Genomic DNA, 22,030 nt, shown 5'->3' on the forward strand with positions numbered 1-22,030 from the left:
CCATAGGCTTGCAATTATTCGCGACGAGCATAAAAGCGGCACATATGATGTATTCGGTGCCATCCAAGATTCCACAACATAACCGGTAACACGAGTTCAGGTAACGTCTGCCAGCAACCGTCGACGGGAAAAAAATGCTTTGTATGCTTCTGGAGGAAAGAACTCGCAAGGATTACTCAAGCTACATTTGCAATACAAATCTGACCGGTAAAAAGAAAAAAACGTGTTCCGACACCGGGAATCGAACCCGGGCCTCCTGGGTGAGAGCCAGGTATCCTAACCACTAGACCATGCCGGAGATGAGATCTCAGGGAACGTAAGTTTTTTATAAAGACAATTTGCCCAGTGTTTACTCTCACGCTGTTTGTACGTTTTTTAGTAATTGCTTACTAGTTGCAATGGTTGATTTGGGAAAGTAGCCTTATGCCTATTATATGTACATAATTTGTTCGTTTTAACAATATTGCGCTAATTTGTTTTGCAACTTACATACCTTAGCAGGCTCTATTTATGAACGCTGCTTATAACTTATTTTCTGGTGACAATTAATTACAAGTAACGTCTTCAATATTTTTACTGAAAAGTGTTTAGGTTTTTGAACACCAACGGTATTTAGCTGCGAACGGCGCTTTGCCAGAATCAGCTAACATGTCGCTTGGCCACCTTGAAAGCGCAAAAATTACAAAAAGTTAAACTCAATCATGGCGGCATGTCGTCTGCTGTGCAGATCTGTTCAAGGCATTAAAAGAACGAGCTTTGTGTTGCAAAACCAGTTAAACCAAACACTATGCTCTTCCCGCTATCTCCAGCGTTCCTCCAGGGATGGCAGCGAAGAGTTGAGCGAGATTGGCGGCTACTCGCAGACATCCCTTCTTGAAAAATACTTGAGTGCGAAGCAGGCGTGTGAAGGTGCGTATTTGACTCCGGCCTGCGCAAACATTTCTCATTGTAGGACCGTCTGTCGCCCACAAACAACATCTTTCATATGAGCTAAACAAACTTCCGTCGCGTTAGTGGTCCTTTGGTGCTTAATTGGCTTTCGTTTTGATGCGTGGTAGATATCTATCGTGGTTTGCTTTTAAGCCGCTTGCAGTTAGCGTGCACCGCTCTGACATACTGCGCAGCTGACTTTTATGGCTTCACGGTGTCATTAACCGCGCGGCAGGCAAGCTAACAGTGCTAGGTTTGACTCAAAGTAAAACGGCGCGCGTGCCCGAACGCACATGCTTGGAACCCGCGCTTTGACCTACTTTTTTCCCGCTGACGTTACGTGAGCGCTTTTCTGTCTGCATTTCAGCTTTGCCGACGCCGGAAGTGAACCCGTTCGGCGTGTTCGCCAACAATGAACTGGACATATCGGAGATTGAAGTGTACGGCTTCGATTATGATTACACCCTGGCCGTTTATTCGGAGAAGCTGCACTATCTCATCTACGACCTGGGCAGAGACTGGCTCATCAACAAGTTCAGGGTAACCCCGTATATTCCAATCCGCAATTAATAATAGAGCGTGGGCAAAACAGCTGCACGTGTACCTTTGAAGGCGTTGCAGAACCCTACGGGCTGTTTCCTGAGAACATTATCCGGTAGACGGAGAGCTGCACTTCGTAGAGTGCTGTCGTAAGCGCTGGTAGTGTAAGTGCGCAGGGTTACTGCTCACTTACGTCGCAGTTTGTAATGTGCCAAACTGTATCCTCGTGAAACGTGTTTACGCACTGAAGGATTGAAAATGTTCCATGTGTAAACTACTAAACAATGAACCAGTGTTGCCAGAGCTGGAATAATATGACACCTTTCCAATTTATATAATACGAGCGCCAACGTACTTAGCCATGCTAGTATTTTTTGGGCATAAGGAGACGTCCAAATTAACAAAACCACCAGTAACAGCTGCCAGCAGTATATAAGAGTGCACATTATATAACGAACATGGGAGGTAAAAGTATGGAATGTAAGAGTATTGCATTGTGCACTGTTCCTTGTTTTGTGAGTCATCCAGGGTGTTCTTTGTTCAGTCTGCTTGCATTATATGAAACTGTTCAACCCAAAATGTATTTCCGGTACTGTGGGTGCGCTTACGTGTTCTTCAATCAAGTCTTGCTGTCTGGGCTCACAGGCCCTTGCCGGCTTCAGGCACGAAGGATTGCCTGCCAAATCTTAATCTAAGCCCTCACTACAGCAGATATTTTTTTGGGGGGAAATTGGTTGATCTGTCAGTCGTTTTGAAAATGCTCTCCAACTAATCTCTGTACTGATTGTAGGCTTCTGTCGTCTGGCCCATTGTATAAACGCGTACTCTACTACTTCCAAAACACTAGACAAATGTGCAAGTTTATTGAAACTGTGACAGGCATAGCCACGGTATTACACTGTATTTACCCAATTGTAAGAACCCTTTTTTTTTTTTTACTACGGTGGGCCTCATTTACAAATTTCCAAAAAAAAGAAATTCTTATTGATTTTGATTTGGCGTCACGAGAACCAGTCACATGAACTTCGGGAAGTTCCACGGTGTTTCCTATGAAGGGACCTATCGGAGATTTGGGTAAAGCAGTCGGACAACACTTTTGGGGGACAAGGTTCAGTAAGTGGCTGATAAAAGCAAAGGTACGGGTGATGCATTCATGCAGGCCTTCTGAGACATCTAAATGAAGTGTGACGTGTGACCATGGCGTAAGAACAATGCAGGATGGGAAAGGGTGCTTCCTAGAGCGGCCAGATATTGTCACAAGCACTTGGCCTAGGTTAGGGTGGTGGCATCTGCCGCAGGGAGAAGAAGCTGCGCGGCCGCCGCAATCGGCATTTCAGTGCGCACCCTCGGAATGAATAGTGGTCGCTATTCTCTCTCTCTCCTCGTTGCAGCTATAAAGCTTTGTACTCTGCATTAATTTTCGTCGTGACATTATCCGGTTGCTCACCCTTGCCCCCCCCCCACAATGGACCGTTTCTCTTCCTACCGTAAAGTTCTGAGAGAACACCCTCCTCTGAAACATCGCCCATAACCCTTTAGGAGTGAAATATTCATTTGCTAAAAGACCCCCTAAAGTTGATGGCTTTAGCGCCGATGAGTGAGCAAAATAAATGCGAATCATCTATGTGTTATTGAGGTCACTAATTTCTCCTTTCCGCACTTCACCCGAAAGTTCGCCCATCTCCCATTTTTTCTTGATATCTCTGCAGTTTCAGTTGGCGGTGCCACCACTTTTTTTGTAGTTTTTCGCTGCTGATGCGAAACATCGCTCATGCCATATTTCTCACTTAATACCTTTGAAATTTGGGTGGGCGTTGTTTTGGAACTTTACGGTATGTATATATTCTTGCTCAGCGCATGTGACACAGCCAATGGTGGGCTATGAATGGTCCCACAAACTCCCTATGCATGCCTGTTGGGTGTGTCTGCACATGTTGCATATGGCTGTGAACTTGTTAGACGCAGGTATTCTCATAAACAGCAAATATAATAAATGATTTTATCTGATACTGCAGGGGAGTGTGTTCTTTTTCATCTTTAAGTGCTGAAATATTTTACATTCTAGTGCAGTAGTAGCAGCAATGTTTCTAGCGCCTTAAACTCGATTCCACTTAAGCCTGCTATGCTCTTGCTTCACGGTTTCATTTCTCTCTCTCTTTTTATTTCCCAGTATCCGAAAGACATTGCAAATCTTGAATACAGGCCTGGGTTTGCCATCCGGGGCCTTCAGTACGACATCAAGAAGGTGAGCGTGGCATTGAGCGAACCTGGCATTGAATTGGTTTTGGCATTGAGATGCCAAAACCAATGTCCGAGGGCTTCAGTTGTGGATGATGGTGTGGCACTGGTTTTCGGATTTTCCACCGTGTGTCCTGTTGATTTGTTTTGTTTGAGAGACAGAATGGCTTCATTTGCCTGCTTTAATTTTTACAGTCACAACTTTTACATAGACACTGTGCTGGGGTCTGTTTTCTTCTAGCACCACAGTTGATGGCATATCTTGTTTTCAACCTCACATAGTAGGAGGCTGCAGGGGTGGGGATCCTGCCTATGCAGTGTTTTCCCAGAGCATACGCGCTAATGTTTGTATTAGTGGAGCTGAGGTGATCTAACCCAACAGCTTGATTTGTGAAGAAAATCAACAGATTGAACGACAAAAAAGACCAGCTGACCCCCTTTTATATGAGATTGACTCCAGCCAACTTCTTAGTGGCAGGTTTTTAAGTGTTGGTCCTTTTATACTTTTTTCTTGGGTGATTTCAGCTCACGGAACTATACAGCTGTGAAAAACACCGAAACAACGGCAGTGTTGAAGAGCAAAGTTTCCACTAAGATATATTAGAGAAATCTGGGGTACTGTCTAAATGCACTGAACTCTCACCAGCTTGGGGGTGTGGGAATGCCAGGAATAGTGTTCCTTTGTAGCTTCCCTAGGTGAGCAGAGGTTGCACAACCAACCACCTTCCTGTGTTTCGAATTCCTGCGGGAAAGGCACCGGTTACGTATGTAGGAGTCGCAATGCTAGTGTTGGTGGCGAGTTGGAGCGTGCATGCACGTGCTACTTGCTGCACTTGCAGCGGCCTGCTGTACAAGGGGCTTTTCTGCACAGTGCCGGAACCGGCAACGCCTTGTGGAAAAACGAACTCATGGAACTTTAATGGGGATATGCGCCTTTCTTACTTTACTTGGTGCGCGAATAAGCTCAAAAGAGGATTGTGGCTGCGAAAACTAACTTTGTTGCTAGAAGAATCTTCAGTTTTTTGTCAGCATAAAAGGGCAGTTAACAAAAGTCTTGTCTTTGTCTATTAAGATTTTTTTTAAAGCTACATGCAACACACACACAAACACAAAAAAATAATGCGGCATGTGATTTGCTGCAAAGCGCCTGCTTTCGTTGTGATTGTGGAGGTAGTGGCAATGCCCCACCAACATACTTACCTGCTCGGCACAATTAAATGCAGTACCTTGGAAAGAAGAATGAATTGCACCGCAAGCAAGTGATCTCTGCGCGCCTAAGTAGCGCATTAGCAATGACATACTTCTAGGGAGCCACAGATAAAAAACTGGATGAAGGGAAATAACTGACTTCTGGCACAAATTGTAAACCGCAGTAAATGAGGCAAAAAGTGAGGTCACGTAAGAATAATGCATTCTCAGTGTTTCCATGATGGCGACGCAACGGCAGTATCAGATTTCCTTCTTGTACATGCAGTGTACAGTGGGGTATGTCACACGACTTAGACCAAAGATTACAGTCAGATATGTTTAAATTTCAAGCAACGATAGTAATCAACAGCCTTTGAAAGGGGCGTGAATTGTCTCGTAGTAGTTTTACACTTCAAAATAAAATCAATAATAGAAAGAGAAGATGCGAGCTTTGTGTGGCAAAGTCCAGTTTTTAACGTTATTGCCGCCGCCTGTAACGGACCAAATTTAAGTTGCGCCTGCAACTAATAGCAGTGCTAAAATTGAAAGAGTAGTAAAACATAGATACATTTGCTTCTTTGGCACCCAAAGGGGATGCCACTAACTAATCAGTCAATGCATCGAGATTACACAAACGGGAAAGACAGTCAAGGGGGTTGTTTTTCTGGGTGCATGCACAGTTTTTCAGAGCACTGAAAGGCCTTTGTGGACCCCCATCGGTGAAGCACCAGCCTTGCAGGTCCTGTGCTTCAGTGGCAATGGAGGCTCAAAGCAGAGAACTTTAATAGCTAATTGGGGTGCAGTATTACGCTTCGTGTATGATTTACGCTAAAGACCTACCTTGGAGTAGATATGAAGTCTCAATTTGTTCATAGCTGCTGTGCGTTTGAGTGCCCTTTCCCCTGCTCATGAATCAACAGTGGAGTTTCTGTGCTTTTCTGGTTTCTAAAGAACAGAGCACTAGGATTAACATTTGCTAACTCTAAAATTGTAAATTTTTATCTCGCTGCCATGATGCTACATGGTGAGCTGGCAACATGATGCAATGAACCAGTGCAACTGACAAGAAATTTACTAAAGAAAGTTAAGGGCAGGTGATCCATTCACCTATGTTCTCTTTTGCGCCACTGACGATTGGACACCTGTGATGCGTGCGCTGCTTTAATTGCGGCTTGCTTAGACGTTTTAGTTTGGATACATTAGATACACTGATGCAGTCTCGCACGGTATGAAGAACCCATTAGGGTTGCCTCGCAAAGCAACCGTCCAGCACTAGCACCTGAAACTTGTGTCGCATTTGTTTGTGCACTGAGTGCTGATCTCCCTTTAGTTTAAGATAACGGCGCAAAGCATTCTGACAACAACAACTGATATTCTACTGGTGTTTCATAAATTAGGTTCTGAAATTCAGTGTTCAGATATGCAAGAGCTTAAGTTCAAACTAACCATGCTTTGCTTTTTCTTTTTCAAATTCTTAAAGACGTTTTTTTTCCCTTTCTGTGCCAGGGGGTGCTCATGAAGATGGACCTCTTCCACCAGATCCAGTTCTGCAGTGTTTACAGGTACGGTAACCGAATCGTGCTTGTGTTTTCTCATAACAAAACTTGTTGAGCTAGTTGGTTCATGCTTATTGGAAAGACTAAAAGGGGGCGCTAAGCAGACGAAGACGAAGTAAAACACAAACACGACATACAGGCACCACAGATATTTCCTCCTCTCGTGGTTGAGGCTGGCCCTGGAGTTTGTGAATGTCCTAGCTCCAGCAGAAAACTAAAGCATCGTACGAGAAAACCAAGAAAAAGGAAAGACGCAAAAACGAATTGCCGGCAGTATTTTGCATCTGTGTGAGAGATATGGCTATCATGCAGTGTCGTGGTGCAGAAGGAACGATGCACGTTTTGGTGTCAAAAAAGGTGGCATTTCATCCTGCTCCTTCTACCACAGATGTGGAGAGTTGGGATTGGAAGAGGAAAACGATCTCCATCCTGCTTTGCTCTTGAAACGGAGAGAATGCGCATGTGACGGGTTTCCAGGGTCAACGCCGCCTGTATAAACATTGCCTAACGCGTGAGCGAAAAATGGCCAAACAGCCACTCTCCTGTTGCTCTCTCCTACCCTTCCCCGCTCCGTAGCCTTCCAGCGTGCTTTCGTGTCCGCCAGCCAGCGCCGCTTCTCGGAAACTATGCAAAATAGTGGAAAGTTTGTTTAGCGTTCCCGAGGCGGCGCTCCTACGCCTTCTTGTTTTTCACCATGCCTGTCTGTCTTGGTCTGTCCCTGATAAAATTTCCTTTGTCAGGAAGCAAAGTCCCTTGCGCTGCCGCAGGCTAATGCCGGCTTTGCGAGCTTATCTACTTCGGATCACAGGACCTGAAATTTTCTGAGTGGGGTATCCCACCTCTACCCCCTCCGCATTTAGGTATTGTTTTGACCCCGCTGTTAGCACTCCGCATTGGTTCGCACTTCTAAAATTGAGGACTGTACTGTAGAAGCGCCCGGATAGCGTGGTGGGATCCCAGCTGCTTATCCTTTTGTTTCCTATAATTTTCTAAAGTTTACAAGCACGTGATATTATTGGAAAGTAATCATAGAAGTGAGCGCCTGAACAAAAAACGTGCACGCAATTTTTTCTTCTCTAAATACTCCAGAATGAAAAATATCACTAAAATAATGGCTGCCCCATCCAAAAATATCGTTTTTTAATTAGCTATATGTCTACCCGACAATCAGTATGTTCTTACACTATTTCTGTCCACCTCCGTCTTTATCTTTGGAAAAATGCAGCAAGTGTGAAGCGAGCGACACGTTGAACGAGATCCCCAGTGCGCCAGAGAACTAGCGCCCTGTCGCGGCTAAGATGTAAGCGAAACGGCCCTTGAAGCCCAACAGGCAAGCTGACAGACACATGTCGTAGAAGTGGGTGCAGCGTTCGCGACTCGCGAGTAGTGACGTAAGGCGAGATGTCCGCCGGCATGCGCCACATAGTGGATTAGTGCCTGAACTAAGCGTCCCTACCCTTCCCATTGAAAAGCGCGCGACGCGTCAGGCAATGTTAATACAGGCGGCGTTGCCAGGGTACACATGAAGTGGCAGAAATCTGGAGGGGTATTTAAAGTAAAAGAATTGCAGTGACAGCTCTCACTTGCTGTGTATATTTCTTACTCAAGTGGAGAACCTGTGGCATTAGTGTCAAGATGAGAAGCATCTACTGTTTCTTCATTTGTTAGTGTTACAGTTACGGAGGTGGCAGTAAGTGTGTTGAGAGAAAAATCAGTTGACAGAGGAGTTCTTGTGCATCTTTGTTTGTGATGGTGATGCTTTAACAGTTTCAGAATTGATTCATTTCATTTCATTTAGTACTAAGCTGCTGTCATTTTAAACATGAATTCATGCAAAAGGTCTGAGAAGACCCACAAAAGTGTGCGAGGGGCTGGAAGTTTTTGAAACGTGTCATCATGTTGGAACAACTTTCTCTTGGTCTGAGAGTGTCACACTCACTGTCGTAGTTTAATGATCGGTTTTTGTGTGTTGGGCTTTTTTGCAGAGCTTCAGTGTTTTGCAGAAAAGCAAACTGTGATAGCACATACTGGGTATAGAAGGTTATGGCAGACTTTTTTTTTTTTTATATTGCCTGGCGGTGCTTGACTGATCGACAAAGAGTGGTTGACTGTTTAAGGAAAGCTTCGTGGACCCCAAAATTTGTCAAAAACCACTGATTTAGTGTGCTGGATGTGTGCTCACTTGCATGCTTTTTCCAATCAACCTACAATTTACGAATGACTGCGAAAGGGACTAGAATTACGACTGCAAGTTTTTATCATTCATACTGCTGCTGGTTGTGAGCTCATTTGAGGGGCACTTGCCAGTGCATGTTGACCAAGAATTGGTGACATGTCATTGAAGCGCGCAGCAATTGATTTGGAGCATTGGTTGTGTAACTACTGTAGAAGCCCCCTGGCTAATGAGATGCAATTAAGCGAATTCTGCACTTAAAAGTTGGTTGATTGAAAGGCATTTATTTCATATAAAGTTAGTGTAAGGCCATGTTGTGGACAGGGGAAAAGGGTTTCAAAGAAAGGGTGGCAGCTTAGAACTAAGGGGAGGGTTGCTCTTGGAGGGGGAAGTTTTTAAGGTATTGATGATACAGCACACCAGCAGGGCTTCAGAAGTCCACAAAAGAAGACAACAGCTTTTCAGCTTCTTCCTGTTCTTTAACAATTGGGTTGATCCACTCCTTGTACCACTGCAGGCGGTGTAGTGGGAGTGGGTTCTTTGGTGTGTCGTTCCCGTAAAGCGGAGCAGTGAGCACATTATCAGAGCAGGGGATTGGCAGAGGCTGGAGTGCCACCTCTGTCACACGAATTCCATGGACACCTGTCGTAGTTAACGGTCTCCTGAACAGTTTTCTCAAAAGATTTGGAGAGTAAGGCCTGCTACTTGTTCTTTTCTCTCTATCTTTATTTTTTTTTAATGTGACACGGTAGCATGTGCACAAATCTTGATGAGAACGTAAGGGTTGGAGTAACGACGTGAAGGAATGATATCCCCTTGTGACGTACCTTTATGCGGATGAGGAATTCGTGTACATTTATGCAGGCAGGTGTTTGCTTTTGATCAGAAAGCTAGGATTGTGGTGGCATGGTAAGAACTTCAGCTTGCATGTTGCATGGGCCTTGTTGTTGCCCGGGATGTTGCTGTCACCTGGAATCCACTCAACCACGATGCAGGCTGCTATGACTGTACAGTGGAGTCGAATGCCACTCGGGATAAACGTAAACAAAAGGCATTTTGCAAGTCTATGGGAAGCTTTTGGTCGAGAGTTAGCTACTGGTGATGAGATTTGATGTGTTTGACTGCTCTGACAAAGGCTGCTAGAAGTTCCAGTGTCTGGACGTTTCAGTTCAAGTATTCAGTCTGCTATGCAAGTAAAATGCTTGTATTTATGTTAACTGTGGTTGTGACAGATGTGCAGAGCATTTTTAAAATGTTGTGGGCTACAAAATGAAAATTTATGGCGCAAGTTGCAACAGCATAAAATTGAATACCGGTGCTCTTACTTATAACTTGGCTAGAAGAGTTAGGCAGTGAGAGTGTTGACTCGCATGCCCTTCTTCCAGAGGCTTGACACCGCTTGCCAGGGAGGAGGTGATCAACATCTACGGAGGCACGTACATCCCCCAGTACATGATCCGAGGAAACGCCGAACAGGTGAGCCTTGCACCACAATCATAGAAGTGGAAATACTGCCGTGAGAGGGACAACTTGGTAAGTCGCTTAGCATTTTGCCCTGAAACCAAAATTGGAGGCAAGAAATAGATCAGAAAGGTGTGTGGCATACTTTACTTCCCTAGCAGTTGGGGAATTGCTTGTTGGGGGAAAAAGAAAGAAAGAAAGTTTTTGTCATTACAGTCTATCCCGGATATATCGAACTACAATAGGATCGCGAAATAGTTCGATATATCGATAATTCGAAGTATACAATATGCCCTTCTGAAGCTTATACGAAAACTCCGCACATCCCCGGAAGCTTTAAGAGATTGCGACGAGTGCTAGCTTCCCCATTTGTTACTCAAAGCACGGAAAATGAGAAACACCGCTCGACGACCACCACACTTTATTTAGCACAAAAAGGTCCATGAGCTTCGCTGGCTACTTCTTCTGTATCATGAGGTTCACTAAACTGCTTTCAAACTTCCTAACGCCATTCAAATGAGGGAGCTTGGCAACATCCACTACGCCACCATGGCTGCGAATTACGGTGAGTGCTGACGCAAGCTCGCCTGCCGTAGGCGGTTGGAAATGTCGTCAGGATCGCTAATAAGGTCCGGTTATCCGGTAACGGTGATCCCCGCTGTGATGGCCGCATTGTTGCGATCTGCCACAGCCTGGATGTCGTCGTCAACACTTACAAATTTACGTGCTGTTGCGGCACCAGGAATCTCGCTTAAGGATGCTGACACTTCTCTCGAGGCACTCAGTACCACTGTCTTTTGTATCCGAACACCTCTCGTCTAGAGCCGCAACGAAGCCACCCTGCGGAACCAGCCTCAAAAACGCCCACACGACATACCGTATTCACACAACTGTAAGTCGACTCGAATAAACTGCATCTCTAAAAAAAAAAAAAACGAGCGCCGCTTAGAAAATTGTATCACAAAGAGAAGCGCTTCCGTCAACCCACACGGCGGCTCTACCATCAATGATCGATTCTCCCACAAGAGCCGTGCGCTCGCGGTATGCGTGGTAGATGTTAAAAAAGAAAAGCTTTTCTATAACCATGCGCTGTTGGTTGAGTGGGAAGAACACATTCGCTGCGAGATGACAACCATCAAAGCAACCGGCAGCGGCCGCTGTCGCACGATACCAAAACAAACATGGCGTCTGACGGAAGCGGCCGCGCGCGATTTACTTTTGAGCGACTAACCTGCCACCATCGCGTTCAAAAGTGTACTGAACAATGTGATATGATTTAGGCTACGTTAGCGCCGCGCATTGAATCAAGGGATTCGCCAATACTCATTCTGTTTATTAGAGACGAATAAAACGCTTCTTGACGCGTTTTTGCACGCGATTCATGCACGTCGGCGTTGCACGGGCGACTTTTGCTTCTACTGCTTTTAAAGCGTTTTAAGGGGGGACACTCCTCTTAAAACTATTTCTTTTAATTTTTAAGTAAACTCTGTGAAACTTGTCAGGCTTGCTTCTTTTCCACCGCTGATTTCAAATATGGCATTATTTTTTTTGTTGGTCAATTAGGTCCCGAGATAATTAGAGGTAATTAACCATTTCTGGAGGAACAATGGACAAAACTGTGTTGGTCAGAAAACTGTAATCTTTACACTTTCCAACACTCTGAACCCTGGTGAGGGCAATAAGACAATCATTTTTTATGCATCGCTTGGAACAAATTTTACAGCTCATTAAACTTCAGTGTTTGAAGTTGGCACTCAAAATGGCTCCGTGCCAGTGTTGCCACCAAGGTTTAATGAGCTGTAAAATCAGTTCCAAGCGATGCATAAAAAAACTGATTGTCTTATTGCACTCACCAGGGTTCAGAGTGTTGGAAAATGTAAAGATTACAGCTTTGCGACTAACATTGTTTTGTCTATTGTTCCTCCAAAAATGGTTAATTACCTCTAATTATCTCGGCACCTAATTGACCAACAACAAAATAATGCCATATTTGAAATCAGTGGCGGAAAAGCAGCAAACTGACAAGTTTCACAGAGTTTACTCAAAAATTAAAAAAGTTTTTTTAAGAGCAGTGTCCCCCCTTAAAGGAGTACTGACACCAAATTTAGAGGCCTAAATAACGATATAATTGGCTTCAGTAGTTTGTACAGATTACCCACAGAAATTTTTGGAGCGATCCGAGGCTGGAAACGCATCAAAAATCGATTTTAATTGCCCTGGCCGCGAACTATTACAAATCGGCAGCACTAGCGAAATCGCTTAGGGTGTGACGTCAGGCTATCCGCGATTTTGCGGCCGATTCAGCATGACGTCATACAGTTGTTTCCGGAACCGGAAGCGATAGCCTGCGCTGTTGTTGTGGGCGGTCTCGCTTCGATAGGAGGTTTGGCTTGGCTGCGGTACCGCTGTGAGCAAGGCTTGCGAAGTGCGCACTTCACGTTTCCGCGCAGGTATTGCCATCTCTCGACCGGTCGGCGCACCGCCCGCCGCGCGCCGCGGGGGGCCGGTCAGCGTATACGCTTGCATCGCGGCAGATATCTGATCGCCGCTTTTAAAATAAGCCCTGATAACAATCCCAAGCACAATTTTTCACCACACTAACACCTGCTTTCTCGCATGTGGAACTTCATTTTAACGATCAGATTGATTCAGAAGAGCAGCGACAAGCGGTTGCTACCGTCTTGCTACCGTGGTCTGCGCCGGATCGAGCCGCTGAGTGTCCGAGCTGGCAGGCGCGGCCGGCGTGTGCGCGAACTGTTTCCGAAGGCAGGAAACGCTTCACGATTGCCTGCTTTATCCATTTTTTGCAATTAAACGCGCGGGATCTACAAATTCAGCTCAGCGATAGTCGTAGTTGACCATGGAGCAAAAACGGTGGGCGGAGCGACGCCGACGACGCATCGCATGCACGCATCGGGTCATGTGTCTCAAATTCACGCGTACGACTAGTCGTGGTGACAGTCGTAACGATCAGTCGCATGCGAATCGAGTGTACAAATCGTACATGTGTCCAGCGCTTTAGTGTGAACCGCGTGCAATCCGTAGCAGACGATGCAGCGAACGTCCCTGACGTCACGGAGACCATGACGTCACGGAGACCGTGACGTCAGGCAGTCCGCTTGCAGGCTCTCCTTCGAACGGCCATTTTCCCGCGCGGCGACCGAATTTGAAAGTGGTTGCAATAAACGTGCTATAATTAATTATATGTTGGTGGCTGACGCCTTTCGGTTCGATTTTCGTAATTACTGGGACCATAGGTATTCTTTACAGCATAAAAACTGAAAGCGAGAAATTTCGTGTCAGTGCTCCTTTAAGCTCTACCTTGGTATGACGTGTGACGAGCGCGGCAGTGGGAGGAGCTTGACGACTTGCCCCAATGGAGAGGCACGTTCTTCATGGTGGCAGTTTGAAAGCACTCGGGACAGCCGGCTGGCGCCGCCGGAGATGTTTAGGCTTACCACGCGGTGGCGGATATTTGATTGGTGCTTTCCGTAGTGGCGCGGATGATGCTTTATAGTGTCGTTTTCAACCACATTATCAGCTCCTTTACTGCACAAACGTCTTCGTTTGTGCCTTCTGTGATATCTTTAAAGAGCGGTTAGAAGCGGTCACTGGAGCTACGCGCACCTCTTCGTGGCTAGTGACGCCGCCATGTTGCCGCCGCCGATCACGTAGCGCGCAGCATGCGGGTCGTATTCGCGGCAGCGTCAGCGTGGCGCATTTTCGCGAGCAGGAAACACCCCATGCGGTTCACACTTTAGACCATAACCATGAGAACGAAGGTGCAAAGCTGTCCCCACCTCATAGCACTCCCAATTTCTCGTTTCTGTTACCGTTACTAGCGGTAGATGGTTCGATTTTGATTCTAAGTCGACCCCCCAACATTGGATTGTCAAATTTGAAAAAAAGGGTCGACCTTCAATCGTGTAAATACAGTATGTGTTTCAGAACAGCCGAGCTGCTCTGCCTTCGCCTTACATCAGCTTGCCGTGCAGTGTTATGTTTAAGTGTGCTCCGAGTAATTTCGAATTTCGAAAGCCTCTGCAACCAGGGACGTCTTTTAAATGGCTTCTACGAGTCTAATCATGTCCGCCTTCTTCTTTAAATCTAAATTCTACCGGTTTTTCGCGACCATGTCTCTGAAGACACTCCGCTGCGAACAAAACAACAAATACGCACCACGCTGCACTGGTTCCATGGCAGGAGAGCCGCCGCTGGGTCACGATGCCTCCCGTCAGTTTCCCCTCTCTCTTCCCCTTTGGCATCAAATCAGATATCGTGTTCTCGTTGTCATGAGGCTATCCCTATGCTACCATATCGAGCAGGTCGAGCAAGTGTTGAAGGCCATCCAAGTGACGCGATGTGAAAGAAGTCATCATAGTCCGCAACACCGTCATGATAAACACACTTGCAGGGGCACCTGCAGTGCAGTGTTCGATATATTGAATGTGACGGTAGACGAGAGTTCGACACATGCATACAAAGATGCTATACTTTAGCACAGGATTTTCAAGGTGATGTTTGGACTGTTCAATATATGCAATAATTCCATATATCCGGATTCGATATATCCGGGATCGACTGTATTCAGGGTGTCTACCAACCTGGAAAAGAGGGAAAACCGGGAATTCTCAGGGATTTTGAATACTCTGGAAAAACTGATGGAAAACTCGTGGAATTTGTGCTTCTGTCAGGGAAAATTAGCTGTACTTTATAAAGGAAACGAAATTCACGGTAATGCTGGCTCAGCTAACAGCAAGTCAATAGTGGGCAGCTCTCCGGAGCCATCGCCGATGGCACTGTCTGAAGTCGCTGGTTCCAATGAGAACTAGCTCCATACAGCTTGCAAGTCACCCCGCCCCTCTCCCGACGCCCTGTAAGCTTCCCTTGTGTTCTGGCGTGTTTCCCAGACTTTTGAAAGGCGGAAGGAAACATTGCGCGCCCTGACAGCTTGTCGTGGCGGCATAAGGGAGTCTACAGGGGCAGGAGCAGTAGTAGTAGCTTTCAATCCTATGCTGGAACACTTGGCACCATCTACTGTGGTCTCTAGTTAGTTGACGCACGTCGCGAATCTTTGAGTTGTGAATCTGGCGTAATAGTAAAAGCGCATTTCTTTTAATTTTCAACTTCGCAGCTGTGTTCAGAATATGTCTTAGGTATCGAATGTAGATGTTGTACCCCGTTTTAAGAGTTACTTTTTACTGCAAGCCGGCACTATACTCCGGGGTGTAGAAAGACAGAGAATGTTTCGGCTCTGTAGCTTTCACTGTGCACCTAAAGAACTTTACATGGAGTCACCATAGCGGGGTGTATTTGAGTGTTTCTGATTTCCAATGTGAATCCCAAATAAACTCTTCCCGCTCATCCTGTGCGGCGCCTCGATGCTAGGAGTATGGCGGCGTTTAAGGGCACCTAACGTGACTGTGTCTAAGATGCAGGTGTCCCTCGTCCAAACCAAAATAAACTCTTTGAAGCAGTGAAATACAGCACTGAGGCATTGAGTGCGAGCTGAGAACATGGCAGTACAGTTTTACCATTTTTTTTTTCGATATTTCATTCACTATGAATTTTACTACCACTCTGTTATGTTTTATTTTTAAATGAGATAAAAGTTACTGGTTAGCATTCAAACTTTACTATGTCATATTTTATTTCATGATGTGCTCTTTTTAGAGGGTGACAGCAACTGGTGGAGTGGTGTCAGCCCATGTTGACGTAAAACAGAGTTATGTGCCACTAAGGGAATTTATCAAAAAGTCTTGGGGGAAAACCTGGAAACTCGGGGAATTTGAAAATGTCAACTTGGTAGGCACCCCCCTGGTATTCATCCAGTGTACTGTATTCATCTAGTGTACTGCAAGTATGAAGAAATTGCTTTTGACTGAACAGGTGACCTGTGGTGCAGCCTAGTACTGTGCATGTTCTTACTTTATCCCTTCCCCAAGACATCTCCCTACCCCTACCTCCCATCTCGCCCTAAGTAGCCACTCTGTTACATGGCTGGTCCACCTGTTATTGCTTATCCTGATAACATGTAGATTCCCCCTCCTCGAAATTTGCGTGTCTTTATTGAGCCTGCCACGTGAAAAAGCACTACAAGCAATGCCTGGGCTTACAGCTCTTGTCCTGGTTAAAGATGCAGTCGACATCGTGCTAAACATCATTGCCACAAAAACGGGTTATTGCGTTGCACATCTCATCACGAAAAGGAGGGGTTCTTCGCATCAGAGGTGTCCATTTTGCTGATACTTCGATTACTGGAACCTCAGTGTTGCCATCCCTCACTTCTTCCTCTGAATTTGAGCTAGAATGCCCTTACAAGAGTTTGTTCAGTCATTCACTAAGCCTACTTCCCATCCCCTCAGATTATATATGCTTGTCATCTTTCTTTTCATGCGTCTTTAGGCTTATGTGTAGAAAAAAAGAAACTTTACTCCTTCTTGTGTCAATTTCGCAGGGTGCTCGCATGAAGCAGCTCAACGACCTTTTCTCCGTTCCTGAAATCTGCCTCCTGTCCAACGTGACCGAGTACTTCGAGCGGCACAACATCGCATACAACCCGGAGATTCTCTTCTTTGACATTCAGGTGAGAATTCCCGCCTACTTGCCGTGAACTGGACGGAGACCTTTCAGAGGTCCATGTGTTGCTTGCGATGCCATAAACTACGGCATTTGCACAATTCTAATGTGCCCCCCATTGTAACGCTCAAGTACGTTTGCGCAGGAAAGTTTGAGAGAGAGAGAGAGTGAGACACGTTTATTGTATGAAAAGACTAGCTAGGACTTGTTCCTTGCCGGCCCGAAGTGGTAGGTCTCCTCAATCCAGGTGGCTACCGTCTTCGCCCGGTACCACACAGAGAAAAAAGACCGTGGCACCATGAACCTGGAAGAAGGAGATTTTATTTGGCGTATGCAGCTGTGAAAGCCAAAAATGATTGTGCTTCATAAGACTGGTTATCCAGCTGCTGCTGGAAATAAAGTTATAGTGCGGAACATTGAAGCTGTTTGCAATTTCAAGCGCCTTGATCATCATAATCAAGGTGTGATGGGATAATTGCAGCAGCACAGAAAAAAATGTGCAACAGCTGACCAAGGTATGCGGCATGCCATTGAGGAATTGGGGCGCCGAAATCCACTCACGTAGTGTTCACGGATTGTTTTTATTGGACTGAGTTGGATTTGGGGGGGACTTCATGTCCGTTCTGTATGGCAATGCTGCTGGCCGCTTTAAAGCCTATTTCGGTTTTGAGCCCGATTGTGACGCGCACACAAATATTAAGGCTACCTTCTAGCAAAAAAAGGTGCACATTAGAGTCGTGAAAATACGGTAGTATTTTCATTTTTGTGTAAGTTCGCTGAAGATATTTTTAATTAGGAAAATTTGACGTCTTCAAATACACTAAAATACATTCTCACATTTGTCAGCTGTTGAATAAATGTGTCTATTGAGTTCCACTCACTTCTGTGGATCAGTATTCATAATGTTTTCTTTCCCTTGTAGCAAAGTAGAGTTGACTGCTGTGAGGTCGCATAGGCGGGCGTAACGGATGCTACCTCAAGTACTATCTGTGCTCTATGTATTAAAAAAAAAGGGTCTTAGACGTAGTAGCTTTTTACAAAGGCGGTTAGAACAAGTCAGCTTTGCTTACCCTAACCCTTGCTTGGTTAGGCTTAAGTTGTGAGGGCGTGGTTAGGGCGTAAAGAAGCAGCGCTGTTCTTTGAACAATTGAAAAGCATGTGAATATGGCGATCCAATTTTTAAAAATTTGTGAATTCAAGTCCTGGGGGTCTGAAATGTTGTTTGAATTACTAGTGTGGCCATTATTTCATTTAAATTCAAGTCTGCGTGACGTATTGTATGCATGCCAGGATACCACTTCGGGTGCTATAAACAGTGCACACGAAACTGATGAATTCCAGATTTCTGAGTAATGAATTTGTAGTACTGAGGTGTTGATTACAAAGCGAGGAAAATCAAAGGGTCATTATTCTGAAAATTTTGGCATTCTGAAATTCGTTGTGTAAACATCTCTGCATTGGAACTACACATTGTCGGTATGGAATTCTAGAAAGGTTTGTTTACCTGAAAAGTTTGTTAAACTGGTGGTCGGGAAAATAACGTTCCACTGATGTGATTTCTGCCAGCCTCCTCCTGTTTGTCACCCATCACAATTTTTACGTGCTCAGCACGAGGGTATGCTTGTGCAGATGATATCCTGCAGACCTCAAGTTTATTGAGAGTGCCTAAGTATGGGTGATTTCTTGACTGATCTTTTTTTTTTTTTTGCCTTTTGTGTGAGTTGTTGGAAGATCCATAGTAATGTTCAACACTGCTCAAATGCTCGTTGTCGTCCCTGGGAAAAAAGTGTGCACGATAATTGTCTCATTGTGTGAATGCTGTATGTTTTCTCTCCTTGCAGAATGCCATTTCGAGCATCCATCCAGTGATACACAGCACACTCACTGAAGCGAATATAAGTACGCATGCATGAGTGTTTGCCCGCATTGACCATAGCGCTTGCAAACTGTAATGCTGGTTTTTAAAAATTACGAATCAAGAAATATTCGGTACAGTTGATCCCGGATATGTCGAACTCGGGTTTATCGAGGAGGAGAAAAAGGAATGACTCTTGTTGTTATAGAGAAAAAGTTTGTTTGCTTCCTGAGGTGGTGGCACCCTTAATTTAATCGCAGGCACCAGAACTTGGCACCGTTGCTCAAGCCCTGGGGATCAGCACAAGCTGGTCGTTCAGGTCCGAGCTGGGTGTATATCGAACAGTCTGAACATCCCCTTGGAAGTCCCATGCAAAAGAAAAGCACTGTTGTATTCGTATATCGAACTCCCCGTAACTGGCAGATTCGATATATAAAACGCCACGCTGCAAGTGCCCCGGCAAGTGCGCTTCTCCTGATGTGGATCCAGAAATGACTTTTCACACACGTACTCCTGCACTTGTTGAGGGGGAGGTGCCGTCTCGTAAGATGAGAGAGGTTCGACACCTGCTTGCATGATAACGAGAGCGTTGGGAGGGATAGGATGCAGAGGGCAGTGAAGGAGGAGGGGGAGCCAGCTGGAGGCGCTCGGTTTCTGTGTTTGAGCCTGCTTGAGCTACTTTTGCCCTTAGCCAGTAATGTCTCTGCTGGCGCAGGGAGTCATGTGCAGCATCATGCATGTTTCACACGTTCTGAAGCCACGTATGCAAAAAAAAAAAAAAAAGAGAGAACGAAGAGTTTGGATTTGGTGACAAAGGTGGACATCATTTGGTAGCTGCAGGCTGGGGAAAAGGAGCCTTCGGTTGCAGCGACATTCAGAATTCCTCGCGGCACTTTGAATCCTGTACTACGCAACAAAGCTGGCGTGAAGCCAAAGACAGTGCAGTCCGGCCATTATAGAGCGTGTCAGGTGCATGTTTCGGTAAATGACAGGGTTGAGAAAGTTCCTTGTATGTCTGGTTCTCAGAGACTCGTGCAAAAAACATTTTTTCCGATGGCCTGATGCTCAGGGAAAAGGCGAAGTGGTTTGCGACAGCGTAGGGAGAAGACAACTTTAGTGGTGACTCTAGGTGCCAGCAACGCTTCAAAAATTGCTTGGCGCTTGGACGAAAGCGGGGCAACTCGCAGCAACAATAGCATTGAAAAGTGGTTGTCTGAAGAATAGCTACAGACGAAGAAGCAAGCCAAGCTCGTGGACTTTTTTCAGGCTAAATGTTAAAGTGCGGTAGTAGTCAGGCTGTGTATTGTACTTTCTGTGCTTTGAAGGACAAGTCAGCAAGCTACCGCTTGTCACAATTGCGGAAAGGCCTCAGTGATGTGTGGGGTTTTCAAATAAGGTTCAGGTAGGCATACGTTTTTATATTTCGAATTATCGATATATCAAAATATTTTGCGATCCCCTTGGGGTTCAATATATTCGAGATCAACTGTATTCTATTCAACATGCAAAGCCACTCATTTTTTTAATGTTCATATACAGTGCAGTTAGGAATTCTCACTCTTTGAACACCCCTTGTGTGAAGTGATTTCCTAATTACATCCTCCATTCTCACCTTACTGGCATCACTAGTGAATTGCGTGGTCTTTTACTTGATTCAAGCCTTGTATCTGATCCTGAATTTTTCGCACTCTGCAGTGACTTGTTGTAAAGGGCATTTACTTCCATTTTAATTTTCTTATTGTCACGTGGTTCTCCTATTCCCTACTTTCCTGTTGCGCAGGCGACTATTTGGAAAAACATGCCGACCTGGTGACCTTCCTACAACGGTTGAAATCTGCGAATAAGCAAATGTTCTTGGTGACCAACAGCCCCTTCAAGTTTGTGTAGGTGACTTTTACAAAGCAAACTTCGCCCAAGTGGTTGTTTTTTGTCTTTCCCTCTGTATTCATTATGTTCGGTTAGCAGCTATTTCATTACTTAGGAATGGGTTCTAGATGTTCTAAATGTGAAAGTTTTCCACTTGGTAAATCAGACCCTCAGTTGAGCACTTCGAATGTGCAAAAGCAAAGTCCTTTCACGCCTAAAACATAGCTGCTATGGTTGTTTAGTGCAAGTCCTGTGCCTGATGTGCTTTTTCGTGCTGCTTCGACACTGCGTGAAAAATCTGACTTTACTGGAGAAGGCAGGGAAGGTGTATGTGCTGCTTCGCGGCAGAAACTAGTTTTTAAGTGCAGAGCACTTTGGGGGCTCGCCTTGTCGTCATAGCTCGCTCACTGGACCCAAGTAGAGCCACATCATAGCCTTGTCATCATAGCTCGCTCACTGGACCCAAGTAGAGCCACACGGTGTTCTGTCGTAGCGGCTGTCGTCGCGGCGTAACCCAGAAGCTTCGAAAGCCAAGCGGTTTACCGTATTTTCGCACGTATAACCCACCCCTGCATATAATCCGCACCCCCACTTTCAGCGCCCGAAAAAGAAAAAAAAAGAATCCTCACGTATTGCCCGCACATTTGATACAGGAAAGGCTGCACCAAAGTTACTGCGAAAGCAACACATCACATACTATGTAGGAAGAAAAAGTGTATGTTTAGCAAGTACAATACACTCACTGCTAGGCAAAAGTCACAATTCACTAATAAAATTCAGTTAGAGTGCGCTCGTCCTTGTTTTCTTCTTTCTTGTCCTTGTGTATGTTTTGCACAATCGCTGCCATTGAAGGCTTAGTCAGTGTTACTGCGTAGAAGCTTCACGGCACAACGCGCATTGCCGTGAAGCTTCACGTTGTGCCGTGAAGCTGCACTGAAGGGAAAGCCCCGTGTATTATCCGCACCCCTACTTTGCCATGGAAATTTTCGCATTTTTGGTGCGGGTTATACGCGCGAAAATACAGTTGCATTAGAAACCCATGAACCGCTGGCGCTTGTCATACATCTCCCCGTTGTTTAGCGCAAAGAAAATTGCAGGTACATTTGAGGCAAAATATACGTAATTAACTAACAGCGCCCGCGTTCACTTAGTTTGAAACGTTTGTTGGGTTGGTTTTTACGATAGTAAGCAAAGCAAAGTGGCAGTGCAACGCCGCATGTGCAGGAGGAAAAGCAAGCACAAAAAGAACTGAACTCCCGCTGGCGCAGTTTCAGGCAGAGGGCGCGTGAGCACTGCGAAGGCGGGAAATTTGATTTGCATTGGGTGGTACCAGTGAGCGGATAATGGCGCTACAGCCCATTATGGCGAATCGCTGCTCTGCACTTCCGACAGCTTTCACATTGAGTGGAACGGCTTTAATTTTGTATTTGTGGCAGGGTTGACAGTAAGGAGAGGTCATGAAAGGGGGAGTTTTTAAGTCTACAATGGGGGCTTTGCAGACCCTTAAGGTGCTTTGTGACAGTATTCACGAACCCTCGTCCTACATCCTAGAGGGCCTACACCTCTAAAAGTGCAGTCCCTGCAATTCCAGCCTATGTGAACATGAATCACAGCAGTAGCACAACTTCAGTAGGTCTTTTTTGC

General features: G+C 45.5%; 1 protein-coding gene and 1 non-coding gene across 2 annotated transcripts in view; one reads left to right on the forward strand and one right to left on the reverse strand.

Annotated features, from left to right (window-relative positions):
* Positions 1-226: 226 nt before the first annotated feature.
* On the reverse strand, positions 227-298 carry Trnae-cuc (transfer RNA glutamic acid (anticodon CUC)). Its single transcript has one exon. It is a non-coding gene; the product is annotated as a tRNA-Glu (tRNA).
* A 376-nt stretch (positions 299-674) lies between these two features.
* Nt5c (5' nucleotidase C) overlaps positions 675-22,030 on the forward strand; it is a 38,259-nt gene continuing 16,903 nt past the window's right edge. Inside the window, exons 1-8 of the mRNA XM_077698523.1 lie at positions 675-909; positions 1,298-1,470; positions 3,641-3,715; positions 6,403-6,458; positions 10,011-10,101; positions 16,544-16,672; positions 18,507-18,564; positions 20,301-20,403. Coding sequence (XP_077554649.1) covers positions 702-909; positions 1,298-1,470; positions 3,641-3,715; positions 6,403-6,458; positions 10,011-10,101; positions 16,544-16,672; positions 18,507-18,564; positions 20,301-20,403 — 893 coding nt within the window. The 5' untranslated portion in view covers positions 675-701. The remainder of the gene's footprint in view (positions 910-1,297; positions 1,471-3,640; positions 3,716-6,402; positions 6,459-10,010; positions 10,102-16,543; positions 16,673-18,506; positions 18,565-20,300; positions 20,404-22,030) is intronic.

This window comes from Haemaphysalis longicornis, unplaced genomic scaffold, assembly GCF_048455015.1.
Source record: "Haemaphysalis longicornis isolate Haplotype H1 unplaced genomic scaffold, Haemaphysalis longicornis Haplotype H1 scaffold_2, whole genome shotgun sequence".
NCBI lineage: Eukaryota > Metazoa > Arthropoda > Arachnida > Ixodida > Ixodidae > Haemaphysalis > Haemaphysalis longicornis.